Below are 18,493 nucleotides of genomic sequence, written 5' to 3' on the forward strand. Positions count from 1 at the left end.
AACCCGAACCTTAACCCGGACCTAACCGTCCGGCAGAAATGTTCGGCCGACTGGCCCGGCGAAAAGCCGGTTAGGTTCTGGGCCCTTCGGGGCCCGGTTAACTTAGTAGCCGACGGATCGGATAAATTAGTCAGATGGTATGACTAACCGGTTAAATAGAACCCGCAGAGTAAGCAAGTATGAATAATAAATGGTACGATTCCGTACCTTAATTACTAACCGTATCACGTTTCGTGCTGCGGATTGCGTGATTGCTGATAAAGCCTAGCTGATTGGTCCAACAACCTTTTGGCGTGAGTCATCTGGCTTATGAAGCAGGTCCCTGAAGAGCTATAAAAGCGAAACAGGGTGAGAGATGGAATCCCCATCCCTCTGTTGGACCCAGCTTCGCTTTACCAAGCAATCACAGCAATCCTCAAGCCTAACCAGCTATGTGAGTGGTCGCTTCATGATTATTGTGTCCCCCCAACGGCTTCGCCGAAGGGAGGACACCATCCTAACCCTATATACCCAAGGCGCGTCGACGAATACCCGACACAACGAAACCTGGAGGGTCCGGACCGCCGAAGGGCAAAGGGAAGGGTTAGGGAAAGTAGTACTCGCTGGGCGCACCCCGAGTAATTTCAGGTATGACATTGCCACTACTTACCCCGACTGGTTGCTCACAGTACCGTATCCGGTAGCTTTAAATTTTGTACATTTACATACACCTATTGATATTTTATTGGCGGCTCAGTATCATAACTCAGTACATAAGTCACCGGACGTTACCATCCCTAAAGAAATTGAGATTCAGCTCTCAGTAGGTATGAAATACATGTTTTATACCCCCCGTAATACTGATTTAATTAAATCTGCGTGGGAAGACTTTAAAGAACATCTCCGTTGGAGGCTATACTTTAGCTTTACTAAGAACAACTCAGACGACGATCTCTATGATCCTGACTTCGATATTCCCAAGTCTCGCGATGTACAGGCACCGAGGTCACCACAGTATATTGAAGCTGGCATCGCTGCGGGAGAGCGCTTCGTGTTTGACACAATCACCAATATCCCAGCGGAATCGGACGGGCCTTTAATGGTGCTCGCCCCAAAACCGAGCCAGATTCAAAAATTCTTGGATCGTAACAATTATTTGGTTACGAACACAGACAAGAATCTGGGCATAGCTGTATCTACGCGCCAGTGGATTATAGAAAAGTCGCTCGATATCGTTAATGACAGTACTAATTATACTCCATTACATTTATTAATGATTAATGCGATATGCGATAAACAATGCACGGACATGGAAGAAATTGCAGGGCTTGCTGAACGCCACCTTCCTAATGGATTCCAATTAGGGAAATATTTCCGGTCGAAGATTACTTCGCCAGGGGCACAATATGTGGTGCCGACATTTTACGGTATTCCTAAAATTCATAAGGAGCCTGTTAAAATGCGGCCTATTATACCATGCCACTCCGCCATCCAGAATCCGGCAGCTAAATACGTATCTAAAATTCTTAAACCGATTGTCGCATCGGCGCCAACCATTTTACATGGATCTAAAGACTTGGCGATAAAATTAAGTCAAATTCAACTCGACCGAACCCGTAAAATATTTATAGTTACGGGTGACGTTGTTGCCTTTTATCCGAATATACCTATCCAAAGGTGTCTAGATGTTATTACCCATCTATACGGAGAGTATTACGGTACATCAGGCGACGAGGAATCTCTCAGACGAGAACAGATTTTCCTCAAATGTCTATCGGTCGGTAATAAGAATTTGGTTCTACAGTATAATGATTTATTTTTTGAACAACGGAACGGTCTTGCAATGGGCGTTGCCAATTCTCCCGATCTTGCCAACCTTTATGGTTGGTATTTCGAGAGACAATTAGAATTTACCGCCAATGTGCCTTTCTATGGAAGATACATTGATGACTGTCTTGCCATCGTTTACGCTAATGACGAAAGAGAAGCATTAGCGCAGTTAGAAACAGTGGCTTTCGACGGCTGTAGAATAGAGTGGGAAGCGAGTCCCTCACATCTCGCATTCCTGGACATGACTGTTTATGTCGATGCTAATAACACGATACAACACATGCCTTATCGGAAAGCTCGCTCCCACCAGGAAAGAATTCCATGGATATCCCATCATCTGCTTGACGTTAAACGCGGTACTTTTATTGGTGAGATGTCCAGGTTAGCTGTGTTAAGTAGTGAACATGAGCACTACAAAGATGCTATTAAAAGTTTAAATGCTTTATACATCGCACGCGGCTACCCTGCGGATTACGTGTATAAATAGATGAAAGATAATATTGCTAAACGATGGTCAGATCAATTGGGCGTAGCTGCCCAGCGGGGAGATGACAGCGGCGTTTTAGTACTTAAGTCCACATATAATACCGCGTGGAACTATTTCAAAGCGAAAGAACTCGGAGATATCATCCTAGGTACCTGGCGCGATCGAATCGAAAGAATCGAGCGCCTCGGCACTGCGCCGAATAATATGTCGGTGATGTATGGAGACATACCACCGTCGGAGGTAGACAACCGTCTTTTGATGGCTGTCGAAACCCCGGCAGGCCCTCGTGGCATGCTGGATATAAGAACAATAGGTATCCTAAACAGACGAACGATAGTTAGTAAGAAACGTACTAAAAATCTGTTCGACATGACCAGTCTTTGGAAAAAGATGGTGCTCCGTAAATACGATGAAGATTCTCTATCCTCGGATCAAAACGTTCCACCTTCTGATTCGTCTGCTGCTGGCGACGATTCTGACAGAAGCAGCGTTGATCCGCAGGTCTTCATAGATATGGTTATGGGCACATCCTGATGCGACTCTGCTAGGTCTTCGGATCGAAACAGCAGACTTGTGGACAGTGCGGTTTATCCCGGTTATAGATGCAGGACGGTCGCAAGTAGTTGGACTGTTATAAAAATCCGCCGGGGGTAACAGTTAAATCAAGTCGGGTACGTTCCCACTTATAACCATAATGTACATTCTTCCGCTATATAAATCAATGACACCCTTTATTAGGAACTTACTGATTTCCAAAGCTCGGAAATTAATGGCAGGCAGTCTGCCAGCGGACTAACCCTAACCCTAAGTAAGTTCTGTCAACTTAATCGTTGACGCAGTCACGCATTAATGAATTATACTAATTAATGCTTACTCAGCCCCAAACCCTAACCGGATTAACCCGAACCTTAACTCGGACCTAACGGTCTGATGTTCTAGACTCGGCCACCAGACTGGCGAAAAGCTGGCTAGGTTCTCAGCCTTCGGGCCCAGTTAACTTAGTAGCCGACGGCAAAACGGTAAAATTAGTCAGATGGTATGACTAACTGGTTAAATAGAAGCCGCTGAGTAAGTAAGTATGAATAATAAATGGTACGATGTCGTACCTTAATTACTAACCGCTCACCTCATCCGTGCTGCGGATTGTGTGATTGCTGATAAAGCGAAAATGATTGGTCCGCCAAAACCTCTCATTTGCGTCACTCGCTTATGAATCAGGTCCCTGAAGAGCTATAAAAGCGAAACAGGGTGAGAGATGGTGACCCCATCCCTCTGTTGGACCTTGATTCACTATATCAGCACTCAAACAAACCTCAAACACTTTTGAGGTGAGTTCTTTTACTCATATTGTGTCCCCCCAACGGCTTCGCCGAAGGGAGGACACCATCCTAACCCAATTCACTTCATGCATGGCCAGAAGAGTGATGAGGACACAAGATGTTGATGCATGTCATCTGGCCATGAACATACTGGCAGGAAGATCATCACATGATCCTTCTATGCATGTGAAAGAGAGACAGGACAGATGAGCTAGGATCATATGCAGAGAGAGGACTCTGGTGGATTCCAAGCAGTGTGATTGCATGGCCAATGCAGAATGGAGATGGTATAAGAATACCATGATGCAAGAGTGTCATCCAAGTGCCCAGTGAGGCAGGTTGGAATTTGTTGGGCATTAGAAAGACGCTGAATGAGTTCTGTTCTGAAGATAGTCACATGAAGCAGTGACAATTGGTGGAACTGAAGCCAACAGGCCAGGTCATAGGATGCATGAGGAAAGCCAAGAGTTGACCTGAGGAGCCAATGCTGAAGACAGAAAGGCTAGCTCAACAGATAGAAATGCGAGAAAAATCATATGACTATGGGCCCAATCTGCCACCAGAGGATCAGATATATGATGAACAATATCTGGAGCATGCCAGAATATTTCTGAATCAAGTACTACAGCAATATGTGTCTGACATGCTGCAGAAGGTTGGACAGGCAAAATGTGGATGGGAGCATTCTCCTCTGACACAGAATGAACAGTGGATGGTTGACATCCATATCATGAAAGAAAATGATCTTAGAGGAGTGTTGACACATGCATGAATGCATGAAGGAACAGAGAGCCAGTGGGATTCACTGTTTGACAACATCTTCCAGACTCCAAATGAACTCAACACAAGGAAATGATGGTCTGCATGAAGTAACTGGAGAAAGATGAAATCAATAAAGATGTGGGAAGGATTTATGCATGATATGTCTTCTTCATGACAAGTGGAAGATATGCAAAGAGCACTGAAGAGGGCATTTGATGAATTCCTGTGGTGTGTTTGGTCTGATAGTACACAGATGTGTGTTTATGAGAAGTCAGGAGGGGAACTGATTAAACTGAAATGAGTTCAAAAAGAGGATCTACCATGTTCAGTGGTCTGCCTCATCTGGAATCCATGGATAGAGAACTGGAGATTTTATATTAGGAGTGGTCACATGCCAGCATTGTGGAATGTCAAGGAATGGGGGGAGAGAGAGGATAAAGAGGAAATCATGGCGATAATTGAGAGGGAAGAAAGAGAGAAGCAAAAAGAGATAGACATGCAGGAAAGAGAATATTGCATTCTCCAAGAGCATAGAGAAGAAGAGGAATTGTCAGAGGATGAAGTGGAGCTGGACATCAGAAGGCAAAAACAGATGAAAGAGAGCCAATCACTATGGAAGGAAACAGAGGGATGCTACTGGAGGAGCCCATTGTGTCTCCCAGTTGGCATTGAAGTTGACAAAGGGAGAAGGGGAGCAAAAAAGATGTTGGAATACAATGTCAATGAAACAATTATTCACATATTCTGACCATTTCAAAGTATATTGACAAAAGACATGATATCAAATTGAACAAATTATTATAGTGCTATTTTCACTCTGACAGATGAAAAGCAGTCTGCAAAGAAAATCGGTCATGTACCATGGACTGCACACACTCCATACACAGATTCTAAAACACCAGAATGGACATATTTCAAGAATCAGTAATGTACCACAGACTGTACCACAGTAGCTATGCAGATTCTAAATGGCAAGAATGGTGATAATTGGAGAATCAGTAATGTACTCCAGACTGGATACAAGCCCTACACAGTTTCTAAATGGCAAGAATGTGCACATTTCGAGATTCGGTCATGTACCATGGACTGGATACAAGCCCTACATAGATTCTAAATGGCAAGAATGGGCATATTTTGAGAATTGGTCATGTACCACAGACTGTACACGCTACCTATGCCATTTCTAAAACACAAAAATGTGCATATTTTGAGATTCAGTAATGTACTGTGGACTGTACATGCTACCTACATGGAATCTAAATGACAAGAATGTGTATATTTCAAGATTTGGTCATGTACTATGAAACAAATGTGCTCTCTATGCCCATGTCATGTGCAAATGGCCATAGACTTGATGTACCATGAAACAGACATGCCCCCTACCAAAGTGCACAGACCATGCACAAGAGGGACTGCTGTGAGTCCGTGGTACCGGCCTGTACATGGTCCATCCACAGAGTGAGGCATCTGTCACATTTTGCGGTCCCACCACTGCTGTTCTCTGTACCACCATTGGTTTAAACCCTAACTTAGGGTTGCTTCTGAGGTTCTTCCGAGCAATTCATGTACCGCCTACCTATAAGACAACATTTCGGCGAGATGCGTAAACGTCAGACAAAAAAATCAAAAATTCATGTTGTTTGACACACGAAGCAATACAAATATTAGAGCCTTGGATACTTCAGCAAATGTAAAGACGACAGAAGTAGGTAGTAGTATTACACGACGTAACATTCGAGACGACGACGATGGCGATGGAGAGAGTAATTACTACAAAAAAAACATCTTCAGCTTCTCTAATACCCAATTTCAAATTACATCACTCACCATGAAATACATCCGCTTCGACTGAATATCATGCACTGGTTGATACTGTCCGCGATGTTTATCAAGCGTCTCCTCTCGCGTCTGCGAACCCCCAGTCACGACCGACGATGGTGCAGCTTGAGGGTCGTAGTGCGTCTTGGCACGGCTACAAACAATATGCGCATCTACCAAATGCTTATATATAAACAAAGCGACTAAGAGGAACCAGAGAAAGAGACGTACAATACACAGGCGTGGGAATAGACACAGAGCGCGTTGATCTGGCATAGGTGAAACAGAGAGTATATGCGAGCAATTGAAGCGCATCCGGGCTGTAAAGGGTGTCAGCCCGTTGTAGATTGCATTAAAACGCAAGACGTACGTAAACCCAAATTCCTGTCAGAAAAAAAAATGACGATCAGTATCAGCCTAAGTCAGGACGGGCGAGCAACTCACATCATAAACCACCTAGATATAGCAAGGCAGTTAGACAAGCAACAAATATAATTGAGAAGCTGACATACGTTGTAATGAGAACTCTTGCTAGTTCCAAGGAGTCCCCCATGGCTTTGCAAGTAGAAATCAAACTCGACGGGGTTCGTGATTTCTTGATCGATAACAGTACCCGGAGGGAGGTTCCCACTTTTGTCTCTGTCATTAGGGTTCTTCGGGAAGAACCTAAGAGAGAGAAAAAAGCATTAGCAATTGATTCTAAATCATCGGAAGAAAAACAAACGAACCTCATATGGTGACGCTTCCCGACGATGATGAACGTGATTTTCGGAGGAGGATTCATTTTCGCCTCGACGCACGCAGCTAGAATAGTCAGAATGGGCACAATGAAGGTGATAAAGTCGGTACCTTGAAGCAGAGGAAGCTCTGTGGAAGGACGTCAGCAAGGACACATTAACATGGATGCAGATACTACAACAACTTACCCAAGTCCAGAACGCGCTTGAATTCACCTTCGGATACACCGTCTACAGGAACAGATCAGCATGATCAAGAAAAACAACCACTCAATGTCCTACCCCGGAAGAATATAAGTCGCTTTGGCAGTGTTGAGACCTTCTCCATGCTAGTTCTATAACTCATATAGGCTAAGAGCAGATCCTGTCGTACAATAAGTCATATATAAATAGTGAACATACACATTTAATCAAACCTTCGCCATCGTGCGCAAATCACCAATCATCTCCTGCCTGCCTAGCTGAAGCGTGGTCTTGGCTATGTATCGCGCACCGTTAGAATCTATGCTTGCCACTACCGCGGCATACGACGGCGTTTGACTGCCCGGAGCAGGATGCATGACATCCGCACCTGTACACTCCATCAGCTACGCTACGATGCATTGTAATTGACTTACCCATGACAATCGTTGGCTGTCGGGGATCGGAAAGTGTAGCTGCCGCCGGGATGACATTGACACCACCCAGCTTCGCATTAATCCTACAGAAAGTTCAGTCGTTCAATCTCCCCATCCAAGGAGTGAGGAGATTGTAAAACATACTTCAGTGCAACGTTTGACCAATACTGATCTCTAGCGTTTTGACATTTACCAACCCGAAGGCATTGGTTCGCGACACCCCTCTGTAAAAGAAAGTCAGTAAACAAAATAACAAACAACAAAAGTCGCCATCCACAGACCCTAACATCACCACAGCTTAAGATGGCCCTCGTCAATAATTATTCTGGATCTGGAAGCGATAACTGTATTTACTGTTTAACTGCCGTGTACAAGTCCGTGATACTCCCATCAGGGAGGATACACACAATAAAGGTTGGTGTCGTTTTGCGCTCATTTCGACATTGCGTAACCGCGTCCAGGATAGACTATCAGAAGGCATTAGCGTTACGTCACAAGTCCAAATCGCTGTCTACAGACCATATCAATGTTACTCTGGGGGTTCTTGTAGACAAAGAGTGGTTGTTTATCTTGCACCAGCATGCCTGGAAGGATAGTCAGGACCTGAAGCCTTTCCGAAAGCGAAAAGTATGGCTCACCAACAGCTTCGCATTTACGAACAAGCTCGGTTATTGTTCTTTTCGCATCGTCTGGACTGAAGCGATTCTGTGGAACGAATATCACGACCATCCAAGACCCGAAAGGCATCGGCCTGAAAAATTTTTTGTCCACCCTAGGAAATGTCAGACCATGCAAAATTTTTGGTGAGGAATCGGTACTTACAGGTTCCAAGATCCATCCTTTGGTCGCTGATAAGTGATGATTTAGCGAGAAGGTTTACGTATTCCAAACAAGTCAAATACTCACAACCAACTGTTGCTTAGATCCTTGTCCGTATTTGAGCTCCGGCACGTTGAGAATCCGTGCTGGAATATCCATAGGTAAGGAAGCACTCTTGATGTCTAGTCCAAAGTCGCGGACGTATCGGGATTGTCCATACGCAAGAACCTGAGGGAACGTGAGTAAATAACATTAGTAGAACAAAAAATGAACCTGAATCCCAGTCTGGATTGCCCTCAATCGGTCATCGGGTTTCTTGGTCGCAAACTCAACCATGGCTCGTGTAGCATCCGGAGATAGTTCAGCACGAGAAATCTGACCGGGTAAAATGTAACATCGCTCTAGAGGTATCACGGCACCTTTCGCGGTCTAGCAGACGGTCAACATGTTTCCTGCGCTACGAGAATATAGATCATACCTGGATGCAAATAATATTAGCATACCGTAGAGGCCGATTGGCCTGAGCGTAGTATTGCGCCACGTTGGTCTGTGCGCCACCAGCCGGAGTGAAAACAGTCGAAATAGCGTCTCGCTCAGACAGTTTGTGGATGGAATATTTTTTCCTGACACCTGCGGCGGATTCTGCCTCGACCTTGAGGCCAAAAAGAAATGTGTGCAGACGATGTCTCTGCGTCGGAGGTAATGCCTGAGGTCCAGATGTTCGTAAATACCTGTCTGGATTGCTTTTGCGATTCCCGGTGAAGAATTCAAGACATGTTTCCACTAGCGAACCAGGTTTGAACATCACGCCAGTGGAAATATCGACGTTGACGATCAGACGATTCAAAGCGGGCCTAACCGACTGAAAGTACCCTTGCCAGGCTTCTAACCCTGTATTGGCTAGCGGCGCCGTGATCTTGTCACTATAGAACGAGCGCACTCGGAATGGATAGGTTAGAGAGGGCGCCATCCGAATCACAATGTTCAAGGCCTAGAGAATTCGAAGTCACGCCATGTAGTAACAAAAACGACGACACCTACTGTAAGAGCAGTAGAGATATTTTCGTCCCACGACTGCTGACCAGCCGTGTACCTGCTAAGCACTCTACGGCCAATCAGTTCTTATCTTACTCAATAGACGAATGAGAGTTACTCCATGTTAATCTCTCTCGCCTCCGTGACGGTGATCTTGAAATTGGACACGCGAGCCCCTTCCGTCATAGTCACGTTAAACTGTGTTCATTAAGATAAATCATACAATTCTATGGGTCAAGAAACGTACCTGGCGAGAATTCCCAGTACCAAAATCCAACCAATGGCTCGTATACAAATTCTTCTTCCCATCATACACAGCTGCTTTGATAAAGACATCGGGGTACTGGGCTTGCAGAGCCTCGATTAACTGCATGTTAAAAGCCGCCCGGAGTGTCTTGTCAATCGCTAGAGAAATCAAAAGTCGTTCGTTCTATAGATTCATGATAGATCTTGAAGATACGAACCCACTAGGAACATGTTAGCCACCGCAACGGAAACAAAGAAAAACTTTACCGTCATAGTGGTAAACGGTGATGTCAGGGACATTCATTTCGCATGCATTTACGCGAACTGTAGTTGCCCTACCCGCAGTACCGAATCCTGGACGACGAACACCGATGGCCTCTACAACAGCTTAAAGAATCAAACGATAAGGAATTAAAACAACAACAATAGATTTTTTTTCTCTCTAAACATCACAGAACTTACATGCAACAGAGACGCTGGGCCCGCCTTGTCGCCCAGCGGCTCCTCCACCTCGTGCGCCACCTCGCCCTCGAGGAGTTCCTCCACGCTGCTGGGTAGCAGGGTAGGGAGACCCTCCTCGTTGACCGGGTGCCATTCGTGGCGGCGTCATTTCGATAGTAAATGCAGAGTAGAAAAAAGGCTAGATGACTGTTTAGGAAGGCAATCCTACGCTGAATCAAATCAAAAAAATGTTCCCTTTATATCTCATAGCTAGCCGCGATGCCGAGAGGAACGTTCAAAGCTACCGGGTATAGCCGGCGCTTTGTTCGCTCCGTATCAACCAATCAAGACAGACAGGAACAAGGGTAAGAAGTTGTCGAGGACGATGCATGTGTGTGGTACATGACTTTAGTGACTCAACAAAGGGATCAAAAATAATATCTGTAGGTCCCTTCATGTGCTATAACTTACAATGACAGACCTTACGCTTTCTATATCTCAAGATTCACAAATTTTGAAGACTGAAGATACGCCGGCAGAAACATGTGCGGTGTGAATGAGGAGATTGATGCAAGGAACCCACGAGAACAATGACACCGCGTCCAAGGGCAGCTGATATCGGGACTGACCAATAAGCATCGGAGAACAGTATTCTATAACACATAAATGCATCACAACGAGGCAACCACCTACGTAGGAAACCGGCCAACAGCCTCGTGTAGCGTCAGGTGAAGATATAGGAATGGTTCTGTGAAAAGGAAGGGCTGCACAAACAAAGCCAACTGCATAGAAGAGAATGCAGATGGTCTGCTCTGTGGACCTCATGATCAGACGTAGCCCATTCACAGGTTTCCTATCCCCCCGAGAGAGAACATCGTATGGTGCATTTCGCAGACGTAGCGGAGCACCAGGGGAGGCTATCCGGTGCACCGACAAGTCGAGCCTCGAATTCTATCAAGAACGACAGCGCTGAAAGTAACTTGAAGATGCCAGGTGCCATTCATCTTCGAGTAAAAATACAGCGAGCCAAGGGGGCCGATATGAGCAGAAGTCAGAGAAGACATGACAGTTGCTGCGTGAAGATACTAGAGAAAATGGATGACAAGCGTGAGAATAGCAGAGCAATAATAGCAATAGGTATTTTTATCCTGTTGTGTGGAGACCAGATCAATTATTAATGATAGGACGGAAGACAGTCAAGTCGCGGGCGGGTCGAAAGACAAGCCAGACGATCTTGCCGAGTCATTGAAGACAGTCAAGTAAGTGATGTGCCTCTGTCAGCATACAGTTCCAGCGTGGAGAAACGCTCACAGATTGAATAAATATTACGTTCTAAAAGTGCGTTCCCCATCCCTGTTCTATAACCCGACTTCAACAATAGGCCACTGGCCATTAAACTGCCTCGACCCGATCCTTACCCCATTCCTTTTCAGGATCTGAATCCCTCTCTGTAAGTCTCTCATCCGACGACGTTGACGCCCCAGAATCTTCATGGATGTCAAAACGCATGGCGGGGAAACTGCTAGTCGGGTCAAGAGTGCGGTTGAACTCTAGAATTGACCTGGGTGGTTCTTGCCATATCGTCGCGGGCCTTGTACTGCCACATACAACTTAGGCAACTATAAGTGCAGGGGCCAATCCCTGTAGACGATCTGATCAGATTTCAATGACTCATGCACGAACGGAATTAATCTCACAGTAACGGTAGATGTAATAGATATAGGAAAATCGGCATCGAGACCTCCCTGTTTGTAGAATGCCAACGTGACAGTCATGGATACGGCGTACATGGTGCCCGACTCGATCAATGTACAGATGACCCTGCTGAACATGTAAGACCGATAGGACTGGAGCCGGGTGAGTTTATCCGTTCTGCGATGCACATTCCAAATCCTGAAGACGATAAGCGTGGTGCAACCAACGGTTACCGCCACCGATATACACATATACGGCAGGAGCCAGTCGATCTGAGCTGCGCTCCATGTGCTCCCTGGTAGCGGCGTCGTCGCTTGCTGATACATACTGAAGCCAGCGAAAACTAGAATTTACAAGTTAAAAAATGACTAAAATACGGAACGTGCAACCGCATGCCCATCCCGACGATATTGCACAGCGAGGGTATCACAGCGACTATCCACTTCTGTTCCCAAACGGTCCAGCAGCACCAAACCTCGACTTCAACTCTTGAAAACATTTTATAAAACGAACTGACGGTGACTTACTAGGAAAAAGTCGGCTATGATCATGTTGAGAATAAATGAGACGGAGCTGATAAGCATCCATTTCGGCACATTGAACAGATAATCAAATTGTGTCTCGTCCGTTTGGCCATGACTGATGAATGCTCCTTGGACATAGCACGACCGAACTGTCAAGTGCGTGGTGGCGATAAGGTACATTGCAACAATCACAGCGCACATAAAGATTTGTGCCCTGTGTTTCTCAGTCCCAGCTAGGACTCACAGGTCAAGACAGTGAAAAACAAAATCACAATCATGATATAGCACACCTATCATCCATAGAGTAAACACAACTACCATAGTGTAAATTCCTAAAAAATAACATCCATGTTAATGAGTGATTATCCTATCTGCAAAAAAAAAAACAGCCTATGAACCATGCACCAATGACTCCATCATGGTCACATTCAGCATAGTATCGCCGAATTCCAGCTCAAACTCTGGAGAAGACAACATGATGACTGGGGGAGAGATCCAAGCACTGTAGAAACACAGATACTTCAATTATATCGCCCTCTGTGAGGAATGTGAGAGAGCTTTGCAAGATGGATCTGAGGCAGATGCAGGATATTCTGGGAGTGGCACTGGGAAAGGCATGATATCAATTTATACATAGAGGTGAATGTTGCAGACATTTTGCATGCATGCAAGGTGAAAACTGATGCAGCAGAGTGCTATCCACTGATCACACCCACACCAACACACACACAATGCTTCTTAGTTTATTGGGGGATTGTAATGTGATAAGAGTAGTTATATGGCAAGTACAACTGTCTCTTCAATGATTCACTGCATGTGAATAGCAATAGCATTTGTATCACCATCTCAGATCTCTCTAAGTCTCAAGCTTTTTGCTTAAAAACAAGAGGTGGCAATGAATGTTGCCAGGCCTCAAGGCAAGGGTACTGTAGCTCAATACAATACATCAAAACACTCCCACAAAGCTCTCAAAAGTCCCAAGCAATGCTCAATTCAACTCAAAATCCCTAATACACACACTACATGACTCAAAGCTTTCATTCTCTAAGCAAAAACACTTCACAAACACATCCATAAGTGCCAAAGAATTTAAATCTCTGCACACAAGTTTTCAAACTGGTTGTAGACCCACAGGATTCAAACCTATATGATTCAGAGACACAAAAATGAAATAAAACCCTGTCCACAGATCCAAAGGGTTTGAACCTCTGCCACCTGTAATACCTCACATCACAAATACCTCAAAAACTCAAAAGAGTGCCCTCCAGATGCTGCTCTCTTATTCTCAGACTAGAGCACAATTCAAAACCTCTTATTAAATTGAATTAGAGTCCTACAGGAACTTTTATGCCTCACACAGTCCTCAGATGTCTCTTAATGACCTCAATAAATCATGTATTCTCTCATCTGAAGCTACAAAATCAAATCCAGAGCTGAAGTGCAAGGCCTTCATGCTCAATACAATGCAACTGTGGGAGGTCAGAAACATGTCTACTACTTTTACAATGCAGTATTTAAATAGGCTACTACTGTACTTGCTAAGAGAAACCTAATATAGTAGTTTCAATGCATGGGACTTCATTCTAGAGTCTCTTATAAGCTATTTTCACATATGTCACTGTCTGACATGCATATTCTGTTCTGAGTCAGGACTGCACCCTTTGTTTCTATGCAATCTGACATCAGTTAGCTCTGTTAGTAGGCCTATTCACAGGTCTCTTTACTTTCTTATCTTTTCAGAATTATTCTGTCACTCCCAGGATCTGTTTTAGACCTCCAGGGTTGTCTCTCATGTCTGGAGTCAGCCACAATTGTTATGTTCTCCAGCTGAGTGCTCAGATATTCTGTTTTACTCACAACATGTGTTACTTCTGGCATAGAGTATTTCAATTAATCCACCTTATAGTTATGTGTCATACATCAGTACTGCATAAAGTTTCATGCAAGATTATGCTTGAAGTTCCACACAAAGATTGTGCTCAGAGTGCCTTGAAAAGATCATATGTGGAGTCTCTCATGCACAAGGTCATATCCATAGTTCTGCATGATTTCTATTCTTATTGTATAAGCTCTGTGCTATCATCAGTGCATTCAGTGTCAAGTACTGAGATATTCTGCACAGTGTGACTCTTTGGTATCATCCTGATGCTAAGTCATGTACTCCACCAATCATCACTCAAGCCTATTATGGCTAGCCTTTCTTTTATTGTGCTCTACCTCTATTTTGCTTCACATGCTTAGTATGTTACCTTTTTCTTTTTATTTTCTTATCTAATTTTGGATGCTTATCTTATCTTGGGCACTTTCTCAAAGGGCATTGGAATCTTAGATAATCACAATAGGTGAGATATCATTGTCTTCAGTCACCTCATCCACAGACAATTCCCCATTGTCATATCTCTAATAATCAGGCAGGATCAGCATCATAACTCAGGATAGTACAATAGGCAGTAGTTATAATTGTAACAGACAGAACAGTATATAAGTAGGATAGCTCTCACTGTAGTAGCCCAGCTTCAAGCTATAAGTTTATTCTATACCATTCACACTTGAGCTGATCTGCCCCTAGCCTTGTAGCACTTGCCAGCCTAGCACAATAGTGGACTCAGACATGACTGTATAAACATGATACAGCATCTATTTATCATGTGTTATTGGTCACATATAACTTGGGCTTAACATATACATTTATAGGATCAGCTTGTGTGTGACCTGTGCATTGAGAGAAGCATCTGTTGCATTTCATGGTTCCACCACTGCTCTACATATCTGTTCTGTGTACCACTGATATGCAGGATACATGTCCAGCCCTATAATTTATGAATTCTGCATAACACACTAGAATATACTGGTAACTGAGGACTATTAGCCAGTAGAGGACTATGGCTGAGGCTCTGAGCTGATAGTCATGCTAAGTCAGGTTTGAACTTAGAAAAATTCTGCACTACACTTTGAGAAATACTAAGTCCAAGTTGGACTTAGTAACAGTACCTTAAATGGGGTGAATTCTACATGCCACTAAGACAAGTATATTCTAAGACAGCTAGAGGTATAATACCATAGCCAGTTGTGGAGTGTTGAGTAAAGACAGCATCATCCAGGAGCAGCAAGAAGAGAGACCTAATGATCTGTGGCTAGCACTCCAAGTTTTGACTCAAATGCCTAAGTCCAAATTTTCTAGATATCAGGTGACCTAAGGGACTTAGAATTGAGAGGTATAGAGTGGATAGGACCAGTTGACCAGGCCTGATTGATTGAGCTACTAAGAATAACTCAGAGGATTGAAACTCTAGGTAGACAGAAAGGAGTTAGATACCCACAGGCACTGTAGGCTTAAAATAAGGCTGTGCAATGGCCAGGCAGGTCTTGGCAGGCATAGGGGAGTCCAGGAGTGCTGCCATTCCAGAATAATGGTGTGATTCCACTTCAAACAGAAGAAATATTATTTTGACACTTTATTTATAGATTCTGCACCTGTTGTTGATGTATAAAAGAAGGAAAGGAGGGGAAATAGCAGGCAAGTGATCCACCCCCACATTCAGGCCTTCTAGCCCACTGTAGCTAGTCCCTGGGGCAATGGATTTTGAGTTCTGCTTTGACTTAGTGCTTTATTTAAGTTGCTTTGTCACTTAGAGAGAATTGGATTGGAATATTAACTGTATTTTGGGTTTTGGATTAATTTGGGTTTCAAACTATAAGTGTTTCAGCATCAGAATACAAGTTCTTCAGTTTTGAGGACTGCTAGCCAGCCAAGAGTGCAGCTAGTCAAGCCTAAGTGCTTGATAGACTTAGTATTTGGGTTTTGGAGTTCATTGGGTTTTAGAATATTCTAAGTTGATTTGGAGCACAATTTGGCATTGATTCTAAGTCCTAATTATACTTAAACATTGCTATAAACTACTCTCATGAGTATTGCATCTTTGAAAGCAAGATAGAGTTGAATAACCATCTTTATTGACTGTTTCTTTGATTTTACTTAAGACTGCAAGAGTGCTTCTATTGTACTTGAAACAACCAACCTCAACTGTATTTGGTGATTGTGTATTGAGTGGTTAGGTGTTGGTGTTTGAGAGTTCATTCCTCATTTGCCTCTCTTAGTTATTTAGCTGTTACCAAGCACATCACTGGCATAGAGATAATAGATATGACTTGCAGAAAAAGTCAGCTGTGATTAACAGCTGATTATATGGCCTCTTGCCTCAGTTTTTAAACTAATGTACACCAATTCATGATAGCTTTGAGATGATACCCAACTTTCACCTGAATGTTGGTTGTGGAATTTCTATCAGACAAGAATCTGTGCAATCCAATGAATCCATTACTTACACTAATGCTAATGTCAACTATGATGGTATTCTCAGTCAGCCATCCATGTAAGTATATCATCCCTGAGGAACAATATCAAGCTCATGCTGAAAGTAGTGCTAGGTCTTATGAAAGGTATGTAATCCCTGTTTATAGAGCTGCTGCATGCATGCTTAGTTCAAGTCAAAATTAGATAGAAAAGTAATATCAACCAAAGGAGATGCTACTGGTATGAGTCTCCCTCAAGGCCAAAGATAGGGTGCTTTAGAAGGGAATGGTGGTGGATGTTGATAAATGTATCCAGGTAATAGTCACATTGCTTTCAATGCAATGCCTTTTTTGTGCTCAGAGCCTATTTTTTTTTAGATATTCTTGCATTTCTGAATTTCTGCTTATCTGTAATTGGTAGAATATATAATATATTGACTTTCATCTAGTATGTTATGTGTAAAAAGACAAACACATTATTTCATAGAAAAATAGGCAGGGTTGGTGGAAATATGTGATGCAACCCTATTTGGCAAGTGATGGTGAGCCAGTGATTGATCTAGGCACTTGAGGAACTGAGGTAGGCCAACACATTAAAGAATCAATTTTTATGATAGATCTAGACTATCAATATTTATAGACATGGGAATTTCTAGAAAGGGTCAGAGGCAGACTCTATTGCAAGCAATGTGTGATGGACATGATGAGCAAGGTATTTGCTAATTGAAGGGTCACATTACTGGCTGATGGTAGTGATATAACACACTGTTGCATGGTAGGATACATACATTAATACATTTTGATTGATGGTTTGGATCCATCATTTAAATATTAAATCGGATGGAGCCCTTGCATCGAGTGCTTTTTAAGTTCAATTTTATAATTTTTTCCGCCATGCTGATCTATAATAAAATGGACATCAATGTGCGGGAGGTTTGTTATACTGACGAAGCGGAAAAAAATCCGATACCTCGATAGTCTTCCACAACACAGAATGGAAGAGATAGTGAAATGTAATGCAGAAAAATTATGTCTTTAGAGTTACGATTGAGAGACGTAAGTCAAACGAAATAAAGATTGCGATAGTCTGTAATATAGTAATATAACGGGAGACAAACCTGGGTGCAACGACCTCAACGAGGATAAGTCAAGTCTCCCGTAGAATTCTTCTTCGCCCCGTTCTCAAAATCTTCCATATGCTGACTACAGCAGCCTGTCAGAAATTTCACGGAGCGATAGCAGTTCTTATGAGCATCAACATGGTATTGACGCCCATTCGGCGCTGCAAACGCAAAGTCGATGTACACAACTTGCTTCGGGGATGTCGTAGATTTGATCATCATATTTCTCCGGCTCGAGGTCGCAATGTATTACTTTACCCTCGGAAATTACAGACATGCCTCTTAGCGCTGAAATGTACTGAGGAATCATCGGTGACAAAATCTTCAAAATGATGGAGGAGCACTTACGAGCACTTTTGCTATCTCGAACCATTCAGTATAGGATTTCTAAGGCAAGGGATTATATCGAGGAGTACCCTGGCTCGGATACTTGTCTTGTAGCTGAGCGAGAGTTGTTCCTTCGATATACTCCATGAGAATCACATGGGTCGACTCACCATTGGGCATTGCGAACTGTGCACAGTAAATCAGCAGTACGAAAACTACAAGGTAGAGGCATACCTTATAGAGAGCAAAATACGATGGAAAACATAAGCAATGAAAAGCCTAGAACGCGGAGAAAAACAGAATCCCGACCACAACAAGAGCGCGGCGAAACACGGAATCACAGAAAGGAACAGCCCACAAAGGTGTCCGCCGCCAAAGAAAAAAACCATAAAAGCAAGGAACAAGAAAAAGACAAAAAGAATCAAAAACAAGCACAACAGCCA

General features: G+C 43.5%; 5 protein-coding genes across 5 annotated transcripts; 2 read left to right on the forward strand and 3 right to left on the reverse strand.

The window, feature by feature from the left end:
• Nucleotides 1–4,768: 4,768 nt before the first annotated feature.
• Nucleotides 4,769–5,125, forward strand: BT62DRAFT_924803 (uncharacterized protein; the record flags this gene model as incomplete). Its single annotated transcript, XM_043184663.1, has 1 exon — nucleotides 4,769–5,125. The coding sequence occupies one exon, from the start codon at nucleotides 4,769–4,771 to the stop codon at nucleotides 5,123–5,125; it is 357 nt and encodes a 118-aa protein (XP_043032780.1).
• A 1,000-nt stretch (nucleotides 5,126–6,125) lies between these two features.
• On the reverse strand, nucleotides 6,126–10,476 carry BT62DRAFT_976942 (eukaryotic translation initiation factor 2C). The gene is made up of 24 exons (XM_043189253.1): nucleotides 10,112–10,476; nucleotides 9,917–10,036; nucleotides 9,651–9,808; nucleotides 9,522–9,601; nucleotides 9,410–9,473; nucleotides 8,847–9,359; nucleotides 8,642–8,797; nucleotides 8,456–8,596; nucleotides 8,372–8,397; nucleotides 8,188–8,321; nucleotides 8,069–8,133; nucleotides 7,904–8,016; nucleotides 7,831–7,846; nucleotides 7,694–7,773; nucleotides 7,550–7,632; nucleotides 7,349–7,503; nucleotides 7,215–7,296; nucleotides 7,122–7,163; nucleotides 6,924–7,062; nucleotides 6,708–6,861; nucleotides 6,640–6,651; nucleotides 6,566–6,579; nucleotides 6,427–6,515; nucleotides 6,126–6,368 (listed from the first exon to the last, which is right to left on the reverse strand). Exons 1-24 carry the CDS (start codon nucleotides 10,257–10,259, stop codon nucleotides 6,187–6,189), a joined length of 2,766 nt encoding a protein of 921 aa, XP_043032781.1. The 5' UTR covers nucleotides 10,260–10,476; the 3' UTR covers nucleotides 6,126–6,186.
• A 385-nt stretch (nucleotides 10,477–10,861) lies between these two features.
• On the forward strand, nucleotides 10,862–11,531 carry BT62DRAFT_768340 (uncharacterized protein). The gene is made up of 2 exons (XM_043182214.1): nucleotides 10,862–11,227; nucleotides 11,283–11,531. The coding sequence occupies exons 1-2, from the start codon at nucleotides 10,969–10,971 to the stop codon at nucleotides 11,351–11,353; spliced, it is 330 nt and encodes a 109-aa protein (XP_043032782.1). The 5' UTR covers nucleotides 10,862–10,968; the 3' UTR covers nucleotides 11,354–11,531.
• Nucleotides 11,441–11,999, reverse strand: BT62DRAFT_939108 (uncharacterized protein). The gene is made up of 2 exons (XM_043187654.1): nucleotides 11,774–11,999; nucleotides 11,441–11,687 (listed from the first exon to the last, which is right to left on the reverse strand). The coding sequence occupies exons 1-2, from the start codon at nucleotides 11,863–11,865 to the stop codon at nucleotides 11,483–11,485; spliced, it is 297 nt and encodes a 98-aa protein (XP_043032783.1). The 5' UTR covers nucleotides 11,866–11,999; the 3' UTR covers nucleotides 11,441–11,482.
• BT62DRAFT_924806 (uncharacterized protein) lies at nucleotides 11,954–12,786 on the reverse strand (the record flags this gene model as incomplete). Its single annotated transcript, XM_043184664.1, has 4 exons — nucleotides 11,954–12,112; nucleotides 12,313–12,542; nucleotides 12,600–12,641; nucleotides 12,708–12,786. 4 exons carry the CDS (start codon nucleotides 12,784–12,786, stop codon nucleotides 11,954–11,956), a joined length of 510 nt encoding a protein of 169 aa, XP_043032784.1.
• Between the last annotated feature and the right edge of the window lie 5,707 nt (nucleotides 12,787–18,493).

Source organism: Guyanagaster necrorhizus, assembly GCF_019112545.1.
Source record: "Guyanagaster necrorhizus MCA 3950 unplaced genomic scaffold BT62scaffold_80, whole genome shotgun sequence".
Classification (NCBI taxonomy): Eukaryota; Fungi; Basidiomycota; class Agaricomycetes; order Agaricales; family Physalacriaceae; genus Guyanagaster; species Guyanagaster necrorhizus.

What these genes read in the sequence shown, in the direction of transcription:
- BT62DRAFT_976942 (XM_043189253.1), bottom strand. Translation starts at nt 10,259, where the DNA reads ATGACGCCGCCACGAATGGCACCCGGTCAACGAGGAGGGTCTCCCTAC. An exon ending in GCGAGAGAGATTAACATGGA is followed by an intron (nt 9,474 to 9,521) that starts GTAACTCTCATT and finishes GATTGGCCGTAG; the next exon opens with AGTGCTTAGCAGGTACACGG. An exon ending in TATTCCCACGCCTGTGTATT is followed by an intron (nt 6,369 to 6,426) that starts GTACGTCTCTTT and finishes AGCATTTGGTAG; the next exon opens with ATGCGCATATTGTTTGTAGC.
- BT62DRAFT_768340 (XM_043182214.1), top strand. Translation starts at nt 10,969, where the DNA reads ATGGTGCATTTCGCAGACGTAGCGGAGCACCAGGGGAGGCTATCCGGT. An exon ending in CAGAGCAATAATAGCAATAG is followed by an intron (nt 11,228 to 11,282) that starts GTATTTTTATCC and finishes ATAGGACGGAAG; the next exon opens with ACAGTCAAGTCGCGGGCGGG.
- BT62DRAFT_939108 (XM_043187654.1), bottom strand. Translation starts at nt 11,865, where the DNA reads ATGACTGTCACGTTGGCATTCTACAAACAGGGAGGTCTCGATGCCGAT. An exon ending in GTTACTGTGAGATTAATTCC is followed by an intron (nt 11,688 to 11,773) that starts GTTCGTGCATGA and finishes TGTATGTGGCAG; the next exon opens with TACAAGGCCCGCGACGATAT.